The sequence below is a fragment of the Micropterus salmoides genome, unplaced genomic scaffold, assembly GCF_014851395.1.
Source record: "Micropterus salmoides isolate LMB-PRFRI ecotype aquatic unplaced genomic scaffold, ASM1485139v1 Ms_hic_scaffold_11, whole genome shotgun sequence".
NCBI classification, from domain to species: Eukaryota; Metazoa; Chordata; class Actinopteri; order Centrarchiformes; family Centrarchidae; genus Micropterus; species Micropterus salmoides.
This window is the reverse complement of record NW_024040152.1, coordinates 16,234,165-16,250,031: the sequence shown is the minus strand read 5'-3', so window position 1 is coordinate 16,250,031 and position 15,867 is coordinate 16,234,165. Positions and strand designations below refer to the sequence as shown.

Sequence of the window (15,867 nt, the reverse complement as noted above, 5' to 3'; positions counted from 1 at the left end):
GGTCATTATGGAGGACAACATGGTGTGAGATATACAATCTAACACCACTAGATAGCACTGTTAGCTTAAGCAGATTAAAATCACTGCAGTAACCTCCCAAAACACACACCCACACACACATCACACCGACAGCATGAAGAAGGCTTTATATCTAATATACCAAGAGTCCGCAGGGTTTAGTACTAGTAGACATAAAATGCTTTTATTATTATGGTTATAGAGGCAAAAAGTCTGAGCTGACATTCTATGGCATTGAGTTACAACTGTTTTTGATGTTTTGTTTTTCAGATGCACATTATCAGAGGCAACAGGCAAAGGTTACATGTCATGCAAACTAGATAAATAACTCTTTATGTGTACCTTTGCTATAAAGTTAATCATCCACTGGCAATAATGTAGTGCTCTTAGTTAAAAAAAAGGAAAGAGGAAAAATATACATACAGTATGTAAACAGTCAAAGAAATTGCACTTTCTTGGCTTGTTGTTACAAACCATACTACTGAAAGAGAGCAGAAATTTAACACTGGAAAAACTAATTCACTGTCACTGATTGTCTGACCAATACAAAAACAAAAAAACAAGGTACGCTCACCTAAAAAAAAAGAGACAAATTATGTAATTCTACAAAAAAATCATATACAATCATTGTCAATTTTAAGGAGAAATAACTGATATATTGGTCAGCTGTTTAATCGGTTAAAAACATGTTAGTAAAATGAAAGATTGAATATTAAGTTGTATGTATAATCCCAATAGTATTGTCATGTATAATACTAATTTTACACGCTACTGCTGATAGAAGGAAAACAGGTCTCTCTCTATGTACATTCACATGAAACTAAACACTTATGATTACTTCCACTAGGTGGATTAGCCCAACGCGCCTAAGATGAGAACAATCTACTATGTAACTATACAGAAAAATGACCTCCAATCCTCAAATATTCACAACTTAAAAAAACCCAAAACATAACAAAGGAAGTCCTTATATAGTCCTTATCAGAGGAGATATTGCTTTTAAAGACTGCATGAGTTCGCTTAGGTACGTACACAAGACAACATGGCACTTCTACAGAGCATTTGGGGCAAATCAATTCTAGTTTTCATTCCCTTTCCCCTCTCTTTTCTTCCCCTAGGACATTCTGATTGTCAATGCTCTGGAGCAAAGAGCGAAACATTCTCAAAGGCAGTCTGAAGTAAACAAAACACTTTTTACCCCCCCCCCCCCCCCCCCCCCTTCCCCAGGAAGCAATACTGAAAATAGTCAACAATAAACATTCCTATCATGAATATATCTTGTCCATTTCTTTAGCTGACAGTGCTCAAGTTGTCTTTTTTTTTTTCAAAAATAACTTTTTTTTTAAAACCTCATTAGAAATTCTCTTGCAGCGATGCCAAAATTCCTATCACTAAGCCCACCCCCTCCCCTGCCTATTCACTGGTACATAGCAGACACTGTTTTGGTAAAGTGAAGAAAACCCCTAACACTGTCTCAACAGCTTTAAACTGGTTCACTTCACCTCGTGTCATTTCCCAAAGGTGCAATGTGACTTTGAAAGCTTAACAATTAAACGAGGGTTCAATTCTGACCTACTTAGGACCCAGGCTACATTTTTGTTCCCCCCGGGCAGCTTGTGAGCTCCTCGTCTCTTGAAAACTTCAGAGCCGAAATGCTGAGTACCATATATGTCCACTTTCAGTCTACAAGCAATGTCTGCCTTTCCCAGTTTGCCTAAGGTGCCGAAGTAAGAGCAATCAAAGTGTATGTGTGTGTGTTTATAGTGTGTCCACTCAGCATACATACAGTCTTTAGTGTGCTTGTTTATCCAGCACTAGTGCAAATTCATTTCAGCTGGTCTGTTTCTTTCTTTCATCCGGGACAGTCTATCTCTGTTTCTCTCATCCCTCGCCGCTTGGACAAAAGATGTGTTACCATGGTTTCATCCTTGGTGTGATGCCCTTCAGAGCGCTAGGTTCAACACACTCATCTGTCAGTGTGTGAGATGTCTTTCTTGCATTTTCAGCCGCTATTACTCTCCAACTCTCCCCGCCTTTTCTCCCTTGTTCTCTCTGGCACTGCTACTTGTAATAGCAGTGTTATGACATCAGTTCCTGTCCATCTGTCCAGGGGTGGGCCTGGTCCCTTTCTCAGAGTGATCCCACCTACATAAAGGCAAAATACTATCAACAAAACAATGCATATACCTCGCACAGACCCTCCTGTATCTAATGCTCTACTCACCACTTTCTGTTAGCTTATGAATGCTGCAGTGTCAAAAGTAAATCATTCAGCCGTTTCCTTCTCTGTTCTCTGCTGCAGACCTCTTCTTCTTCCCCTCGTTTTTCTTCCACTCCCTCCTCCTCTTGTCTGATCTGGGTTTTGGTGGGCTGTGGTGAACAAGTATGCACAACTAATTACAAAAGCAGATTTTTATCCTCGTGGAAATGTGCATTCTTAAAAGAAAAGATCTCTCCTCTTTTTTTTTACATGGGTAGTGTTGAATTTGTTCACTCACACAGGGGCTGGCAGTGAGCAAGCTGGAGGTGTCCTGACTCTGATGCTGGGGGACACTGCTGATAACCGTCACCTCCACCCCCACTGGCTGATCTGAAGGTCACAGTTGAAATGGTATTCTTTATGTTAGTAAAGGCGTTGCAGGAGGGAATGAAAACAGCATATCATTTATTTTTACATATATAGCTGTAATTATGCCAGTGTCCTTATTTCCCCTTCATTCCTATTTATCAGTCAGGGAGTCTTTGATGGAAACTGTGTGGTTTCCCTGCTAATGGGGAAAGTCGATGCCTGCTGGGTTCTTGGACACCAGTGGTGGATGACAGAAATGGGGAAACATCTTTGCAGGCTGAAATTCTGTGGTTGGAAAACCACTTAGTTGGTGCTGCTGAGTATGATATGGAGAGACAAGCCAAATATGAGCACGCACACACACACACACACACACATGCGCACATAAAGTAAAAGACACCAGATGAAATCAATACTGATGTACGGTAAAAATGATCATATAGAGAGTTCAACAACATTCATGAATGCATTCGCAAACACCTACAGAAACAAAAACTAACACACACACTTGCTTCATGGACCTGACTTGATGTGGCTGTCGTCCCCATTGGCTCCATCACAGGACAGACGTTGTGAGTCCCTCTCCTCTCCCTCTGCGTCTCTCTCCCTCTCTATCCTCAGTCGGATCTGTCTGTCTCTCACAAGCTCCCAGTTCCTCACAAGGAACACATGGTGTTTCACCACAAAGCTCCTGGCCCGGACACACAGGGAGAAACATTAGCCATCCACCCTGACATTCGTTCAGCAACAATGCGTCAACTGGTTTATCTTGAAATGTTTTTCGCTATGTTCTTTCCGTACCTCTCACTGCTGGTCAAAGGATCCATGTCGAGGTGAGGAAACAGGCTGGTGATTTCACTAGAGCTCTCCTCCTGTAAAATAAGAAAATGGTGGGACACGTGTAAGTTTTAACAGTTGTTAAAGCTGCATTCTTTACTGGGAGGAAGCAACTTCAAGCCACATGAACTCACCACTGTCTGGTGAGGGGATACAGTCCTCTCTTTTAGCCGGCCTGAGTGAAACAGAGATGGAGAAACAGAGTAAGACACTGTATAAGTATTGATCTGATCCATCAACCAAACCTGAAGATAGTACATCCAATACTGGCAACTCACAGTAACGTCGCTTCCTTTTAAGGGGCACAGCAGGCTGCCTGTGAAGCTGTAACAACACAACATGAGAATTGCATGTACTTTCAAAACACTTCACAAATCTCCTGTTCTCCTTCTCATTTCCAAAGACGCATCAGCTCGACCTTCCAACTTTCTAATTCTGTGTTATGGGGCTCTACTGTACCTGATCATGCTGCCACAGCCACATAACATCATAAGGTAACTGGAAATGAATCCGCTTCAGCCTAAGGTACTTCCCTAGAGGACACAAAGGGAGTTTGGATGAACTATCACAGCTACAACAAACTACAGCAGTTTGCATTTTCTTATATACTCACCAACATGTATGGGAGCAGGTAAAAGGCTATATTCATGCTCCTCTGGTGTGTATTCCATACTCTCTCTGCCCAGCTGCTGGGCTTCGGAGGGGGGACTAGGAAAGAGACACATTAAATACATATTTTTTTACAAACGATACAACGAACAATGTTATAAGTGAGTTTATGAATTTAGTCAACTCACTTAGTCGTTTTGTAATCATCAGAGTAAAGGCCTGCCCTCAGAAACTTCTTCCTGGGAGGACCATCTGCTCTCTCCTCTCTTTGGATGGTTACTGGTTGGGATGGAGCTGGGTCGACATCTGATTGGCTAAAACATTCAGGGGGGGTGTCACACTCTGGTTTGTCCTCAGCGACACTAAAAGGAAAGCATGAAGAGAGAGATAGAACGATAGAGAGGAAAAAGAGAAAGAGAGAAAAGGCACTGGTTTAGCACACAGTGCTGAAAACGATGGGTTAATATAGCAGTAGTGAGTGGTTGTATTTAATTTTCAAGTCAACCAGCTCAGGTACTTTATGATACAATTGTGAGTGTTTACCTCTGATGACAAGGAGAGTCACCATGTTTTCTCTTCCGTCCTCTTTTCCTCCTGGCCTGCAGCTCCAACTCTGTCACCTGCTGCACTGTATCGCCTCTTCGATCTCTCTCTGGCCCTCTTTCTTCTTTTCTCCCTCCTACTTCTCTCCCATCTCTGTTGTGGCTGTATGCTGGCAAGAGGTCGGGTGATGACATGGAGGGAGCTGCAGATGAGTGCATGGGGGAGGATACAGTGGAGGGCAGTGGGTGCTTTCTGGGCCGTCCTGGCCTTCTTTTGTTTTTCCCTGCCACACTGTCTGGCGTTGGCGCAGTTTTCTGCTGCCCCCGGCTTCTTGAGTCACCTTGTAAACCTGCAGTCATTGAAACAGAAAGAGGGAGGGAGGGGTCGAGGCAGAAGGAGGCAGGAGAGAAGGGTGGGGTATAAGTGGCAGAGAGGAAATGAGACAGATGTGGATCAGTGATTGAGCCAGCAGGAGGTGTGAGGTGAGGCCAGTCTTGGCTGAGTCATGCGGATGGGCCACAGATTAGGTGAGTCACAACATTTCCTCTGACCAGATCTCTTCTGGGAAATGCATTAAGAAGTGATTTATGTACACACACATATGCAGCAAAAAAAACACAATAATGGACACAAACACTGTGTAGGATGCATATGAGCATGCACACGTATGCACTCTTGCACACAAATTGTTTTTGCACATTCAGTTAATGTGGAACACAATCTCAAAAGGCTGAGCAGACAAAGAGAGAGAGAAAAAAAGAATGTGTGAGTTTGCCCGAGCTAGCGTGCCATACTGCAAAACACATGTGTTTAGTTAGATGATGAACTGAATGTATTCCACCTCTTTCAAAAACAACATCCCCTCACAAGCTCTCTTTACCCCCATTCTGACCTCCGTGCTATTCCTTCATCAATCACTCCTGAGGTCATCTATCTTTTTGTTCCATTTTCCACAGTCCCTGACAAGACTGACCACTCTTTCCTTATTGGATTTTTCCAAGTCAAATAGGCCCTGTTGGCCAGCAGTAAGGGATAGGCCAGGCTTTAAATAGCCTATCTGGTGGTTAACTAATGACTGTGTTCACTGGGTAGCCCCGGGCTGCAACAGCGTGTGGTTCACTGCAGACTGTGGAGATTTCAAAGATTTTCTGGAAGATTCCCATCAAGATGCTGCCCTCCTGCTATAACACTTTTTTAAAAATTCCAACATAGAGTGGTTGCTGAATGGTTGCGTCTGTGTGTGTGTGTGTTAGGCACGTCCCCTGCACATCAGAGGGAGTCTGAAATTGGCTATAAAAAGAACGGAGTCTGATTTCCTCTTAAACACCCTCCAGGCTTTGATGCGTGGCTCAACAACACCTGAGAAAAAGCAATGCTGTCACTATATTGGGCAAACTATTAGTGCCACAATCTCATCTCCAGATTGTGCAAATATAAAAATCTGTCAAACTGTGCAAGTGAAAAGAGCTTCTTGGCATAAAACCTATTCACTCAGCTACCTGTCACAATTTGCGTGGTTTTGATGTATTTCAAATATGAATAGCACAGTTGATGTTAGTTTTCCCATAGTCTCTAAATTACTATTCAATGTACTATATAGTCACATTTTCTGCCAATAAAATAATAACAGAATGCAAATGTGCATTCACACAAGTCAAGAAGCAATGTTAACAATGTTCTGTAGCAGTTATCAGCAGTTTCCAGCCACAGAAATACTAACATTAAAGTATGTCCAAGTTTGCAACAACTTTAGCACTAATGCTAACATAACCTTATAATGAGCCATCAGACAGAAGCACATGCATGTCAGTGCTCTATTCATTCACACATTTATTGATATTGAAAGCATTCATGCATCCTTACCTGCTTCTCTCCTCTCTGTCCACGCTGGCTCATCTCTCCTCCATGACCTGTCTCCACTTCCTGGATTCCTGCTGGCCAATCCGCTCCTCAGGCCCCTCCCCCCCGTTGCCATGGCAGCAGATGTGAACAGGTTGGCGTGTGTTGGGGATGGAGAAGTCCTGTAGAGGTGTGACTCTTGAATGTCGTCACCGTCTTCATCCTCTCCGTCTGATGCAGTCAGTCTGCCTGTATGTTGCTCCCCGGTGAAGCCTCTCCAGCTGGGGTTGGTGTTTCCTAATCCTGTCCCTCCTAGGCCCCCAAATTTTGTCCAGCTCTGGCCCAGGCCGCCCCAGCCTCCTCCAAATGAAGACAGGTGAGAGGAACCCAGCCCCAGTGAGGTGAGTGATGTGTGTTTGTACCTCTCTGCTGAAGATGATGATGATGTGGCAGCAGTGCAAGAGGAGAAGGAATCACTTCCGTTCTCACATAACCAAGGCGATTCTTTACACAGCATATTCCCCATTCCTCTTGCCCCTTTCCTTCCTCCTTCTCCTTGCCCCAAAATGAACCTTGACCTTGGTTTTGAACTGGCCAACCCCTCTCTCTCCATTTCATCTTCCTCCTCATCCTCGTGTAACTCCTCCTCGTCATCCATGTCTCGCTCGCAGTGCCTGTGACGGTGTTTATGCTTGTGTTTGTGTTCGCTCCTTCCGCAGCCACAGGAGAGGCTGGATGTGAACCCTGAGCTGAGGTGTGGGCCTCCTCCACTGCTTCCTCCTATATCTCCCTCCACCTCTCCTCCTAAAGCTCCCTCCCTCAGCAGCCTGCTCCTCCGCCTGTGGAATCTGGCGGGGTTGAGGAGAAAATGGGCATGATGGGGCTGATGGGAGGCATACTGGTGTGGGGAAGTAAGCGGGTAGGAGCTAGGGAGGTGGTGGTAAAGTGTCGTGGCCGGGGGATAGCTGCTGTAAAAGCCCATATTTTCAATGGTCTCCTGGAACTTTGACGGGCAACCACACTGCCTGCGCTCTGGCTTCCTGTTACAATGCACAGGCTGGCAGGGGTAGAAAGGCTGAGGGGAGAAGGAGGGGTTAGCAGAGTAAGATGAAGGGTGAGGTGAGTAGAAGCCATTCAGATTGATCCTGAAGATGTTGGAGCGGAGAGAATGGGAAGAGGAGTGATGGCGCCTTCCTCCAGCAGCATTCCCACTCCCCTCAAAGCCCTGTCCAAGTCCTGTCCTCACCCAACCTCGACGTCCGATATGCACCTCGCTGAACTGACCGATTAGATCTTCTAGTTCAGCCAGAAACTGTGGATCCTGCATGTGCAGCTGCTGGTGCTTCTTCTTATGTTTATTTTTCTGTCTCTTCAGTGCATTGTGCCCAAGGCAAGGGTAATAGGCTGAATGAGTGCACTTGTTGTGTCCTGGGCAGGGGCACGGGCACAAGCAAGTACATGAGGAGGAACAGTCGTAATCCCTCCGCCTGTGCCTATGTCTGTCTCTGTGCCGCTCCAAAGTAGTTGAGTCGGTGATGGGGTTTGTGTGTCTGGGCATGTGAGAGAGGGGTGAAGAGACAGGAGAGGGACGGTCCATAAGAGAAGAGGGGTGCCTTTGACCCCCCAGAATCCCTCCTGATCCCTGACCCAACCTGAGCATGCCTCGACTTCCCCTCATCTCCCCTCGCTCAGAAACACTGTTGTTATCCGTTCCAATCCCGCTATCGCTAGGCAGCGTCTCTTCGCTGTGTGATTCACTCCTCGGGGAAGGGGTGGCCTCTTTCAATTGGCCAGGAGAGCCAGGTGTGTGATGCATTGGAGGGGTAGGACAGGAGAGCTTACATGAAGACTGGTGAAAGGGGAAGTGGTGTCTTCCCTGACATGGACAACTCTTCTTCACAAAGGGAGAGAGGGATGAGGAAGGAGGATGGGTGGAGGTACAGGAGGATGATGGGGAAGGGAGGGAGAAGGGATGAGAAAAAAGTAGGGAGGATGTTGGTTCTGGGAGGCTGCCTTCACTATAGGGGCTCTGGGCCCCACTGGAGTGGGTAAGAGATGGGGAGGGAAACGGGTGAGAGGGAGGAGGCTGGGGTTGGTTAGAGAAGAGAGATGTTTCAGAAGGATTGGTAAACAGAGACGACTGAGTGGAGCTCTGGAAGTTGATTTGGGCCATTGGAGCTGTTTGGGCTTTAGGCTTGCGTCCTCGCCTCTTGCCCATGTAGATGGTCCCTCTCTTGCTCACATTGATCTGAGGGCCAAGCTTACTCCCAAAGGAAGATGACAGGGCTGAGAACGTGTGTACTGTTGTAGCCTCTATTGATTTACACGTTCTAAGAGAGGTCTCGTCATCTACTGCCCCGCCTCCGCTTCTCTCCTTTCCCACATACCCAGACAGTATTACCTTGTGAAGTCTCCTCTTCTTTCTTTTCTTCATCTCATTAATCAGCCTTCTGATCTTTAGCTGCCTGTTCGCCTTTTCAGGAGGAAGAAAATCTTTACTCTTGTCTGTATCATCAGTGCGATTCAGAGCATCGCCGCTCTGGTCCTCAGGGAGGGGCCGTTTGGGAGGACGGCCACGCTTCCTGGGGCTGGATTTAGACTGAGGACCACACTGCAGCACTGGAGTTGGCTCCAGCACAGGGGCTTTCTGAATTCCGTCACACGCCAGAAGAGGCACCTCAGTTGGGATAGAGTTTGGAGAAAGTCTAGGGGGAGGTTCATCTAAGCTAGAGCTGTAAGATTTAGGGCGGCCCCTTTTTCGGGCAGGGGTTATGGAGCATCTGGAAGCAGGGGGATTGGGGTCTGATGTGGGGTGACTTTCCTTTGGTGATGGAGGTTTGGTTGCAGAAGAGAGAGGGGAGGAACTGCTGGTTGAGGAGCTAGGGGGAGCTGGGTGTGACTCATCTGTCTGCTGAATAGTGGCCTTGGCAGGAAGGGATGTCTTGGGGTTCTGGGGGAAATTTAGTAAAGGATTATGTTGGGAATCCGAAGGGGCTTCCTGATTTTCCACTCTCTGAGCCCGGTGGACCAGCTTGGTCCAGCTGGGCCGCCTGGCTTTACGTTTCTTGAGCGGCCGGCTGTCCTGCTCTTGGGGGGAAGAAGGGGGAGAAATGGAGGCACGGGCAGAAGGAGTGGGCAGAGGGGGAGGAGCAGAAGTAGAGGGGTGGCTTGGAGGCACAGATGAATGTCTTGAGATGTCTTCTTTTGATTTACTGGTGTCACCTGTTGTTGTTGCTGGCTCAGCTTGTTTAACTGGCTTGCAACTGTCATCTGTCTTGGCTATCTCATCTGGTCTGCCTGGGTTCACTACTTTAGAGGTTTTATCAACTGTTTCACCACATTTTGTATTAATATCCTCTGTTCTTTGCCTGTCTGGGCTAAGTTTATCCCTCTTTTTCTCAGCCTTTCCTCTTTCAAACTTTAGTTCATCCCTCCATGTATCATCAGTCTTATGTCTTTCATCCTTTTCTTTACCATGTCTTGATTTTCCATCTTTCCCGTTGTCCTTTTTCTTCTTCTTGCCTTCCTCCTTTCTGCTCTCACTCTTTGCTCTTTCAGCCTCCAATCTATCTCGCTTGGATTTTTTGTCTTTTCGTTTCTCTTTCTTTGCTTTCCTCTCTTTTTCTCTCTTTTTCTCTAGTGGGGATTGTAAAGAGGGGCCCTGATCTTGGGATTGGTCAGAGGAAAGATCCACAGTGGTGGGGGAAGACTGTGGTTTAGGGGTCACTGAGGGAGAGGAAGGAGAGCCTGGCCTACTCTTATTGGAGAGGCTAAGTTCTTTATGGGAGCTGCTGGAGATTTGAGGTCTTGTCGAGGAGTCCACAGAAGAAACAGAGGAGTTGCTGTGTTTTCCAACTTTAATTTTTGAAGAGGTGGAAGAGCCAAGGATGTCGGCAGTGCCTTTCCCATCTGATAGTCCCTTCTGTTTTGTTGTCTGTACCAAACCATTATGTTTCTTGGAGGTCTTTCCTTCACTCCTGGTTTCTGGGGCTTCAATGCATGGGGTGGAAGGAGTAGTTAAAGCTGTCTGGTCTGTTGTGGGCGAGCAGGGTTTGTGTGCTGCAGAAACAGACTGGCCATTGACACTAGGAAGCTTCTCTTTCTTCACTCTCTCAGATGAGCCATTTGAATTCCCCTCTGTCTTATCAGCCAGTTTGATAGGAACCTGGGGAATGCAAACACATAATCTTTGTCACAGACAACAACGGCCGTGACATCTATTAGTTTACTGTTGACAACAGTGAAGGACAATGGGGAAGAGACGATAACTGAAATTCTTTTGTTTTTGTCCAGCCATTAAAAGAGAGAGTGAGGACAAATGACTCAATCAGGCAGAGAAAAGAGGGCATATTGAGGAGAAGGAGAGAGTGAGGTGATGGAAACAGGAATGGGGTTGACACAGAAAGGAGAAACACAAAGGCAGAGAAACAGAGAGGAAGGGAGTGGGACAGAGGGGGAGTGAAAGATAAATGAGAGCAGGTAGAGAAAAGAGGGGATGTAAAAATAGAAGAGAGGGACAGATATAGAGAGGCAGGCAGAGACAGAAAGAGAGAGAGAAAGCTGTGCTATTGGTAGCTATAAATTGCCACTAATACAGATGAGAAGGCCTGACATTTCGTACTTGCTCTGTAATTTTGGTATGCTGCAGCTTGAGTGGCATTTGTGCAGCTAAGGCAATAAGCGTCCCCTTTGGTGATTGTCATAGGGACTGATGGACCAATGTCTGTAATAGCTCCAAGTGGTTGCCGTGCTGTTGTCCTATTTATAGGTCTGTTTATTTAAATGGGCTGCTTAGGTTTCAGTATTGAGACAATAGCTCATTTGACCTTATTACAACTGAGCACAAAGCTGGGTGATTTTGCACCGTATAAGCCTGTCTGGTGGTTAACTGCAAAAACCAAAACAGAGCTACAGGACATGCCATTATTAATGTATGAATACCTTTAGTCATTGTAACCTTTAGGTATTTTTTTCCATTTTACGCCAACTTAAACTAAAAGCAGGATTAATATTGCCTGATGACAGTAGGGAATCTGTATGTCTTGTCCTTAACTTACCTGTTTAGCAGACTTGGTCCCTTGGCTGGCAGGGACTGAGGCTGGGGTGGGAGCTGTAGTAAATGTTGGTGATAACGGCAGTGCCTGCAATGACGATGATAACGATGCAAGTGGTGGTGAAGCAGCAGATGCAGTTTGTTTGGATGTGGCCTGGGCAGCATCCAAGCCTGAGCGTTGATCTCTGGTTGCCTCGTCTGGAGAAGAGCTGGTTTTGCTCTGCTGGCCCACTCCTTCTCCATCTCCCCTTGGCAGTCCCCCCCTGCCTTGTCTTTGATAGGTCCTGATGGTGGGCTTGCAGACGTAGCTCTCTAAGATCTTGGGCGGTTTCTTGGTGCGTTTGGCCTGGAGTCCAATCCGGAGTCGTACATTCCCCTCTGGGCAGCTTGTTTCTCTGCTAGAGATCTGAAGCTGTTGCTGCCCTGCGCTTCCACAGCGCCCCTCGATGAGCAACTCCAGCACTGCCCCCTTGTCTCCCTCTCTCTTTTTCCCTGCACCTCTTTTCTCCTCCTCCTTTTCCCCTACATCTCCATTCTCCCCTTCACCTCTCCTGTTTTTCTCTGCCACTTGGTCCTGTTCAGAGTCTTCAGGCGCAGAGGTAGGGTCCAGAGTGGAGTTTGTGTTTGGAGGGGTTCCCCCCTTCACTCTCTGGTCCATCAGAGAAGTCAGGGGGGAGAAGTAGGATGTTGTGGGGTTCCCAGGATAACACTTTTTAAATGGCCCTGGTGGGGTTGATGGGGTCAAGGGCAAAGAACAAAAAGAAGAATGAAGAATATCCTATAACAGTCCAGTAGAGTTGGGCTCATTCATCCAGCGAAGGAAGATCTCGTTCTTATCCTTTATGCTGGAACTGTGGTGGAGTAAATTTCAGGCAGAGAATGCAGGAAAGAAAAGACAGACAGACACAGACAGAAAGATAGAGAGGCCAGTGATTAGTCATTTCAGTGAGCTCAGATGCTGAGGAGCAGCAGTACAGGAGAGGGGGAAAGTCCCCTTCCTGCAAGCAGCTGTAGAGAGGTGCTAAACTCTGTGTCCACAGAGATGATCTCATCATACAGAAAACCCAGGGGGCCAATCAACGCCGCCGATTCCCAGAATGTCGGCACTAACTGGAAGAAAGACCTACTCACATTCTTCAAAAACAGCCTCAGCTAGTTTCCACTAACAATTTGTAAATAACGGCACCTCTGAAAGACAGCAAACCTGAACCTCTACATTATTACTTACGTTCTAATCCTTCTCTACCCAAATCAATATATCAATCAATCAGCTCCTGACTAATTCAAACACTTGATCCAGTCTCCTCCCCTCCTCTCCCCACTGTCTTTGCGCCTTCTGTTCTCAGCTACTCCCACAAGCACTTCTCCTCCCACCCTTCCCTCTGCTGTACTTTCTTTTCTCTCCGAAACTCCCCTTTTCATGTTTGGCAGAAAGCTTTTGCTTGCATTCTCTATTAGTCCCATCCACTCTCTCTCTCTCTCTCTTTCTCTCTCTGTAGACCACACAGTAAAATGGTCAACTCATACATATCCATGTTAATCAGAACCATATTTCCTCCTCCACTTCGTTCTTTTCCTCCTCTCCAACCTAAATCCCTCCATTCACGGTCCGACCATTCCCCTCCTCCCCTTTCGGTAGTGGTAACACAAATCCGAAGGAAAGGGTAAAACTTATTTTTGGAAAGGAGTGCAAATTCCTTCTCCTCCCATTGCTTCCTCTAAGTCAAGTAAGCTTTTCATTGACCCCATTGTAAATTGACTTTTAATGTGACATTACAGCAACTAACACACCCTAAAATAACATTATCCTCACCAGAAAAAAACTTTCACACTCGCTCACACTGTGTTCAGCCCAGTTTTTTACAGATCGAAGGGAAGTAGCATCTTCTGTCTTTCTTTCTTTCATTATGGTCTCTCTCATTAAGGGAGACACTCATCCATTTTCTAATAAAACACACCCTGCAAAGCATTCTTGCAGCTCTCTCCTGAGAGCCTCTTATGAAATAGCTCTACTGTCTCTCAACGCACTGAACTGCCCCCTTAAACTTACAAGAGTATCTCAGATAATGTTTTCATTTAAGAGCTCAGTGGGCTATCTCTCTTGCGTCTTGGTCGCTCCACACCCAAACCTTTTCCTTGAATCATACTGAGCTCAAATCAACATCTGTTCCAGTAACTCCTGTTATGTAACATTTTTGGAAGGCATTTCCAAGGCCAAGCCTCCCTACAATAAAATAAAATGAGCATAGAGATGGACAGTGGTCCTCTTAAATAACTGCAGCTGCTTTTATTATGACCTCCACTCCAGAAGCCTGACCCATATGAAGATGAGCACACTGAAGAGGATACAGGCATGAGGAGAAACTTGAGTCACATGGGTTTCAGTCTTGTTGTGCAAAGTGACTATAAGAAGAGAATAAGAGTGGCAGGTTTTCAAACTTAAAAGGGCAAGTCCATTCAACATCAGTCAAAGTGCATACTAATAGCTTTTTATACTCTTCAGAGCTATACCTCTAAAACATAACTCAAAATGATTCCCACATTAGACGAGAAGCTATTTCCAGTGACAGGATGATGGGTGGACATGACACTGTAGTCACTGTGGATCCTCGGCAGCGCTGAGGCAACGATTAAATCATGATAATGGCCCACCATATTTCCAGACATCATCACCAAGCCATGACGGTGTTATCATCAATAACTACAACACCATTACCATCTGCCTGACAACAGCACGAAGCGCAGCCCCCAGCTGGAAATTAGGTGCTGCTGTGATGGCATCTCAAAATATTGAACCCTATAAGCCTCTCACAGCCGGCGCAGCTTTACTACACATACACAGGGAAGTTTCTCACGTGAGTCTCCCTCCTCCTCTTCCTCACACACACACACACACACACACACACACACACACACACACACACACTTTCCCCTAGTTTGTGTATTAGAAGTGTGTTGGTCGTACATTGTGTACCCAGGTCGCAGCTGCGTAGGCTGATTGATGTTGCTACTGTAGATACAGTATGGGCAGTGGGGGTGTTACCGCACTGGAGCAACCTATCGCTGGTTTACTGAGGACGTCAACAGGGGCTTCCTTCTCCACAATGACTTTGCGCACCTCTGAAAATCACTATCCGCCTGATGCTGTCGCACTTATAAATGACACACACATGCACGTGTTGTTGTTGTCGTCACTCCTATCTCCATAATCAAATATAACCCACCTTTAAGCGTCCTAAAACATCAACAGCTGCAAACTGAAACTCAACATGGAAGTGGGGTGCTACGTAGCATCAAAATGTGCTCGCTAGTGGTGTTTGTGATGTGGGTTAGTCCCGAGCCACCTTTTTTCTCTCTTCTATCTGTCCTCTGCCAGCCCTTCTGCTGGTGTCAGCAACATTGAAATAAGAAAGATCACCATGCGCGGAGAAACATACTCAGCAACAAGGGATAAAATTAGCGCAAAGCGGATGCACAAAATTCTCACTAACCTACTGTGCTGCGAGCTCGCTGATGATGACAGGCCTGCACACATTAATACGGACTGCCATGAAAATCTGTAATAAGGCTACGTAGGCTACTTACCAGAGAGCGCGTCCCGGAGCCAACTGCGTTTAGGCAGGAGGTTGAGGTGTTGCTGTCCTGCTCTCCCCTTCGCACCAACAGCAATCCGGAGCTTTTGGTGCATTAGATGTTGCTTTGATTACATAACTAAGGCCAGAGGAGGTTAAAACACCCCCTAAAACCGAGTTTCAGTCTCAACGGAGCGCAGAGCCTACTGTGCAACAACATTGGCGCGGGTGTTTTCATAATCATACAGTCGACAGATCTCCGTCGGCGCGTCTCCGCAGCTAGGTGGCGGACTGGTTACGCTGGATCTTATTTTTGCCCACTTCTCTCGGGGAAAGTTACGTCTCTCCCGCCAGTAATAATGGCTCAGATTGCTCTCGTATGCATACACGTTGTTAACGTGTCAGGGCGACGGGCTGAAGGCTGCAGCAGCGTGCGCGCGGGGTTACTGGCTGACAGCGCAGAGGGTCTGGTGGATGTGCGGGAATGCAATTGCGTGGCCATTTTCATGTGGCCAGAGGAGGAGATAAAACGGCGAATACAGCACAGGATCTCATTGCGGTTCATAATAGGCGATTGGGGAGGGCTATTTAGACGCTTAATAAAATGGCGACGACTTGGCTAAAGTAGGCTGCTCTTGGGTCTAGGGTTTGGGGAGCAGCTCAAAAGTTGTAATGTAATACGGGATTCAGCAACAACGCTAGTGGGGGAGGAAAGAGGCAGGCAGGGCTAAGTACGTATTTAAAAGTTCATGTGAGAGCTGTTTATCATGCATCATTTAACAGAAAATATTGACCCGAGACTGCACTCCCCACTAACACAAAATCTA

General features: G+C 46.3%; 1 protein-coding gene across 3 annotated transcripts; it reads right to left on the bottom strand.

The window, feature by feature from the left end:
* Positions 1-175: 175 nt before the first annotated feature.
* On the bottom strand, positions 176-15,574 carry LOC119897568 (histone-lysine N-methyltransferase ASH1L-like). 3 transcript variants are annotated; one of them, XM_038711365.1, is made up of 14 exons: positions 15,054-15,573; positions 11,473-12,319; positions 6,440-10,580; positions 4,577-4,925; positions 4,222-4,395; positions 4,038-4,132; positions 3,884-3,957; positions 3,703-3,748; positions 3,559-3,599; positions 3,389-3,459; positions 3,109-3,278; positions 2,517-2,608; positions 2,243-2,388; positions 176-2,163 (listed from the first exon to the last, which is right to left on the bottom strand). In XM_038711365.1, the coding sequence occupies exons 2-13, from the start codon at positions 12,124-12,126 to the stop codon at positions 2,257-2,259; spliced, it is 6,039 nt and encodes a 2,012-aa protein (XP_038567293.1). In that variant the 5' UTR covers positions 12,127-12,319; positions 15,054-15,573; the 3' UTR covers positions 176-2,163; positions 2,243-2,256. The 3 variants fall into 3 exon arrangements, 2 of the variants coding, with proteins under 2 accessions (XP_038567293.1, XP_038567294.1); XR_005443408.1 differs by lacking the exon at positions 176-2,163 and having other exon boundaries at positions 2,339-2,388; positions 3,096-3,278; positions 15,054-15,574; XM_038711366.1 differs by lacking the exons at positions 176-2,163; positions 2,243-2,388; positions 2,517-2,608; ... (4 more) ...; positions 3,884-3,957; positions 4,038-4,132 and having other exon boundaries at positions 4,320-4,479; positions 15,054-15,574.
* Between the last annotated feature and the right edge of the window lie 293 nt (positions 15,575-15,867).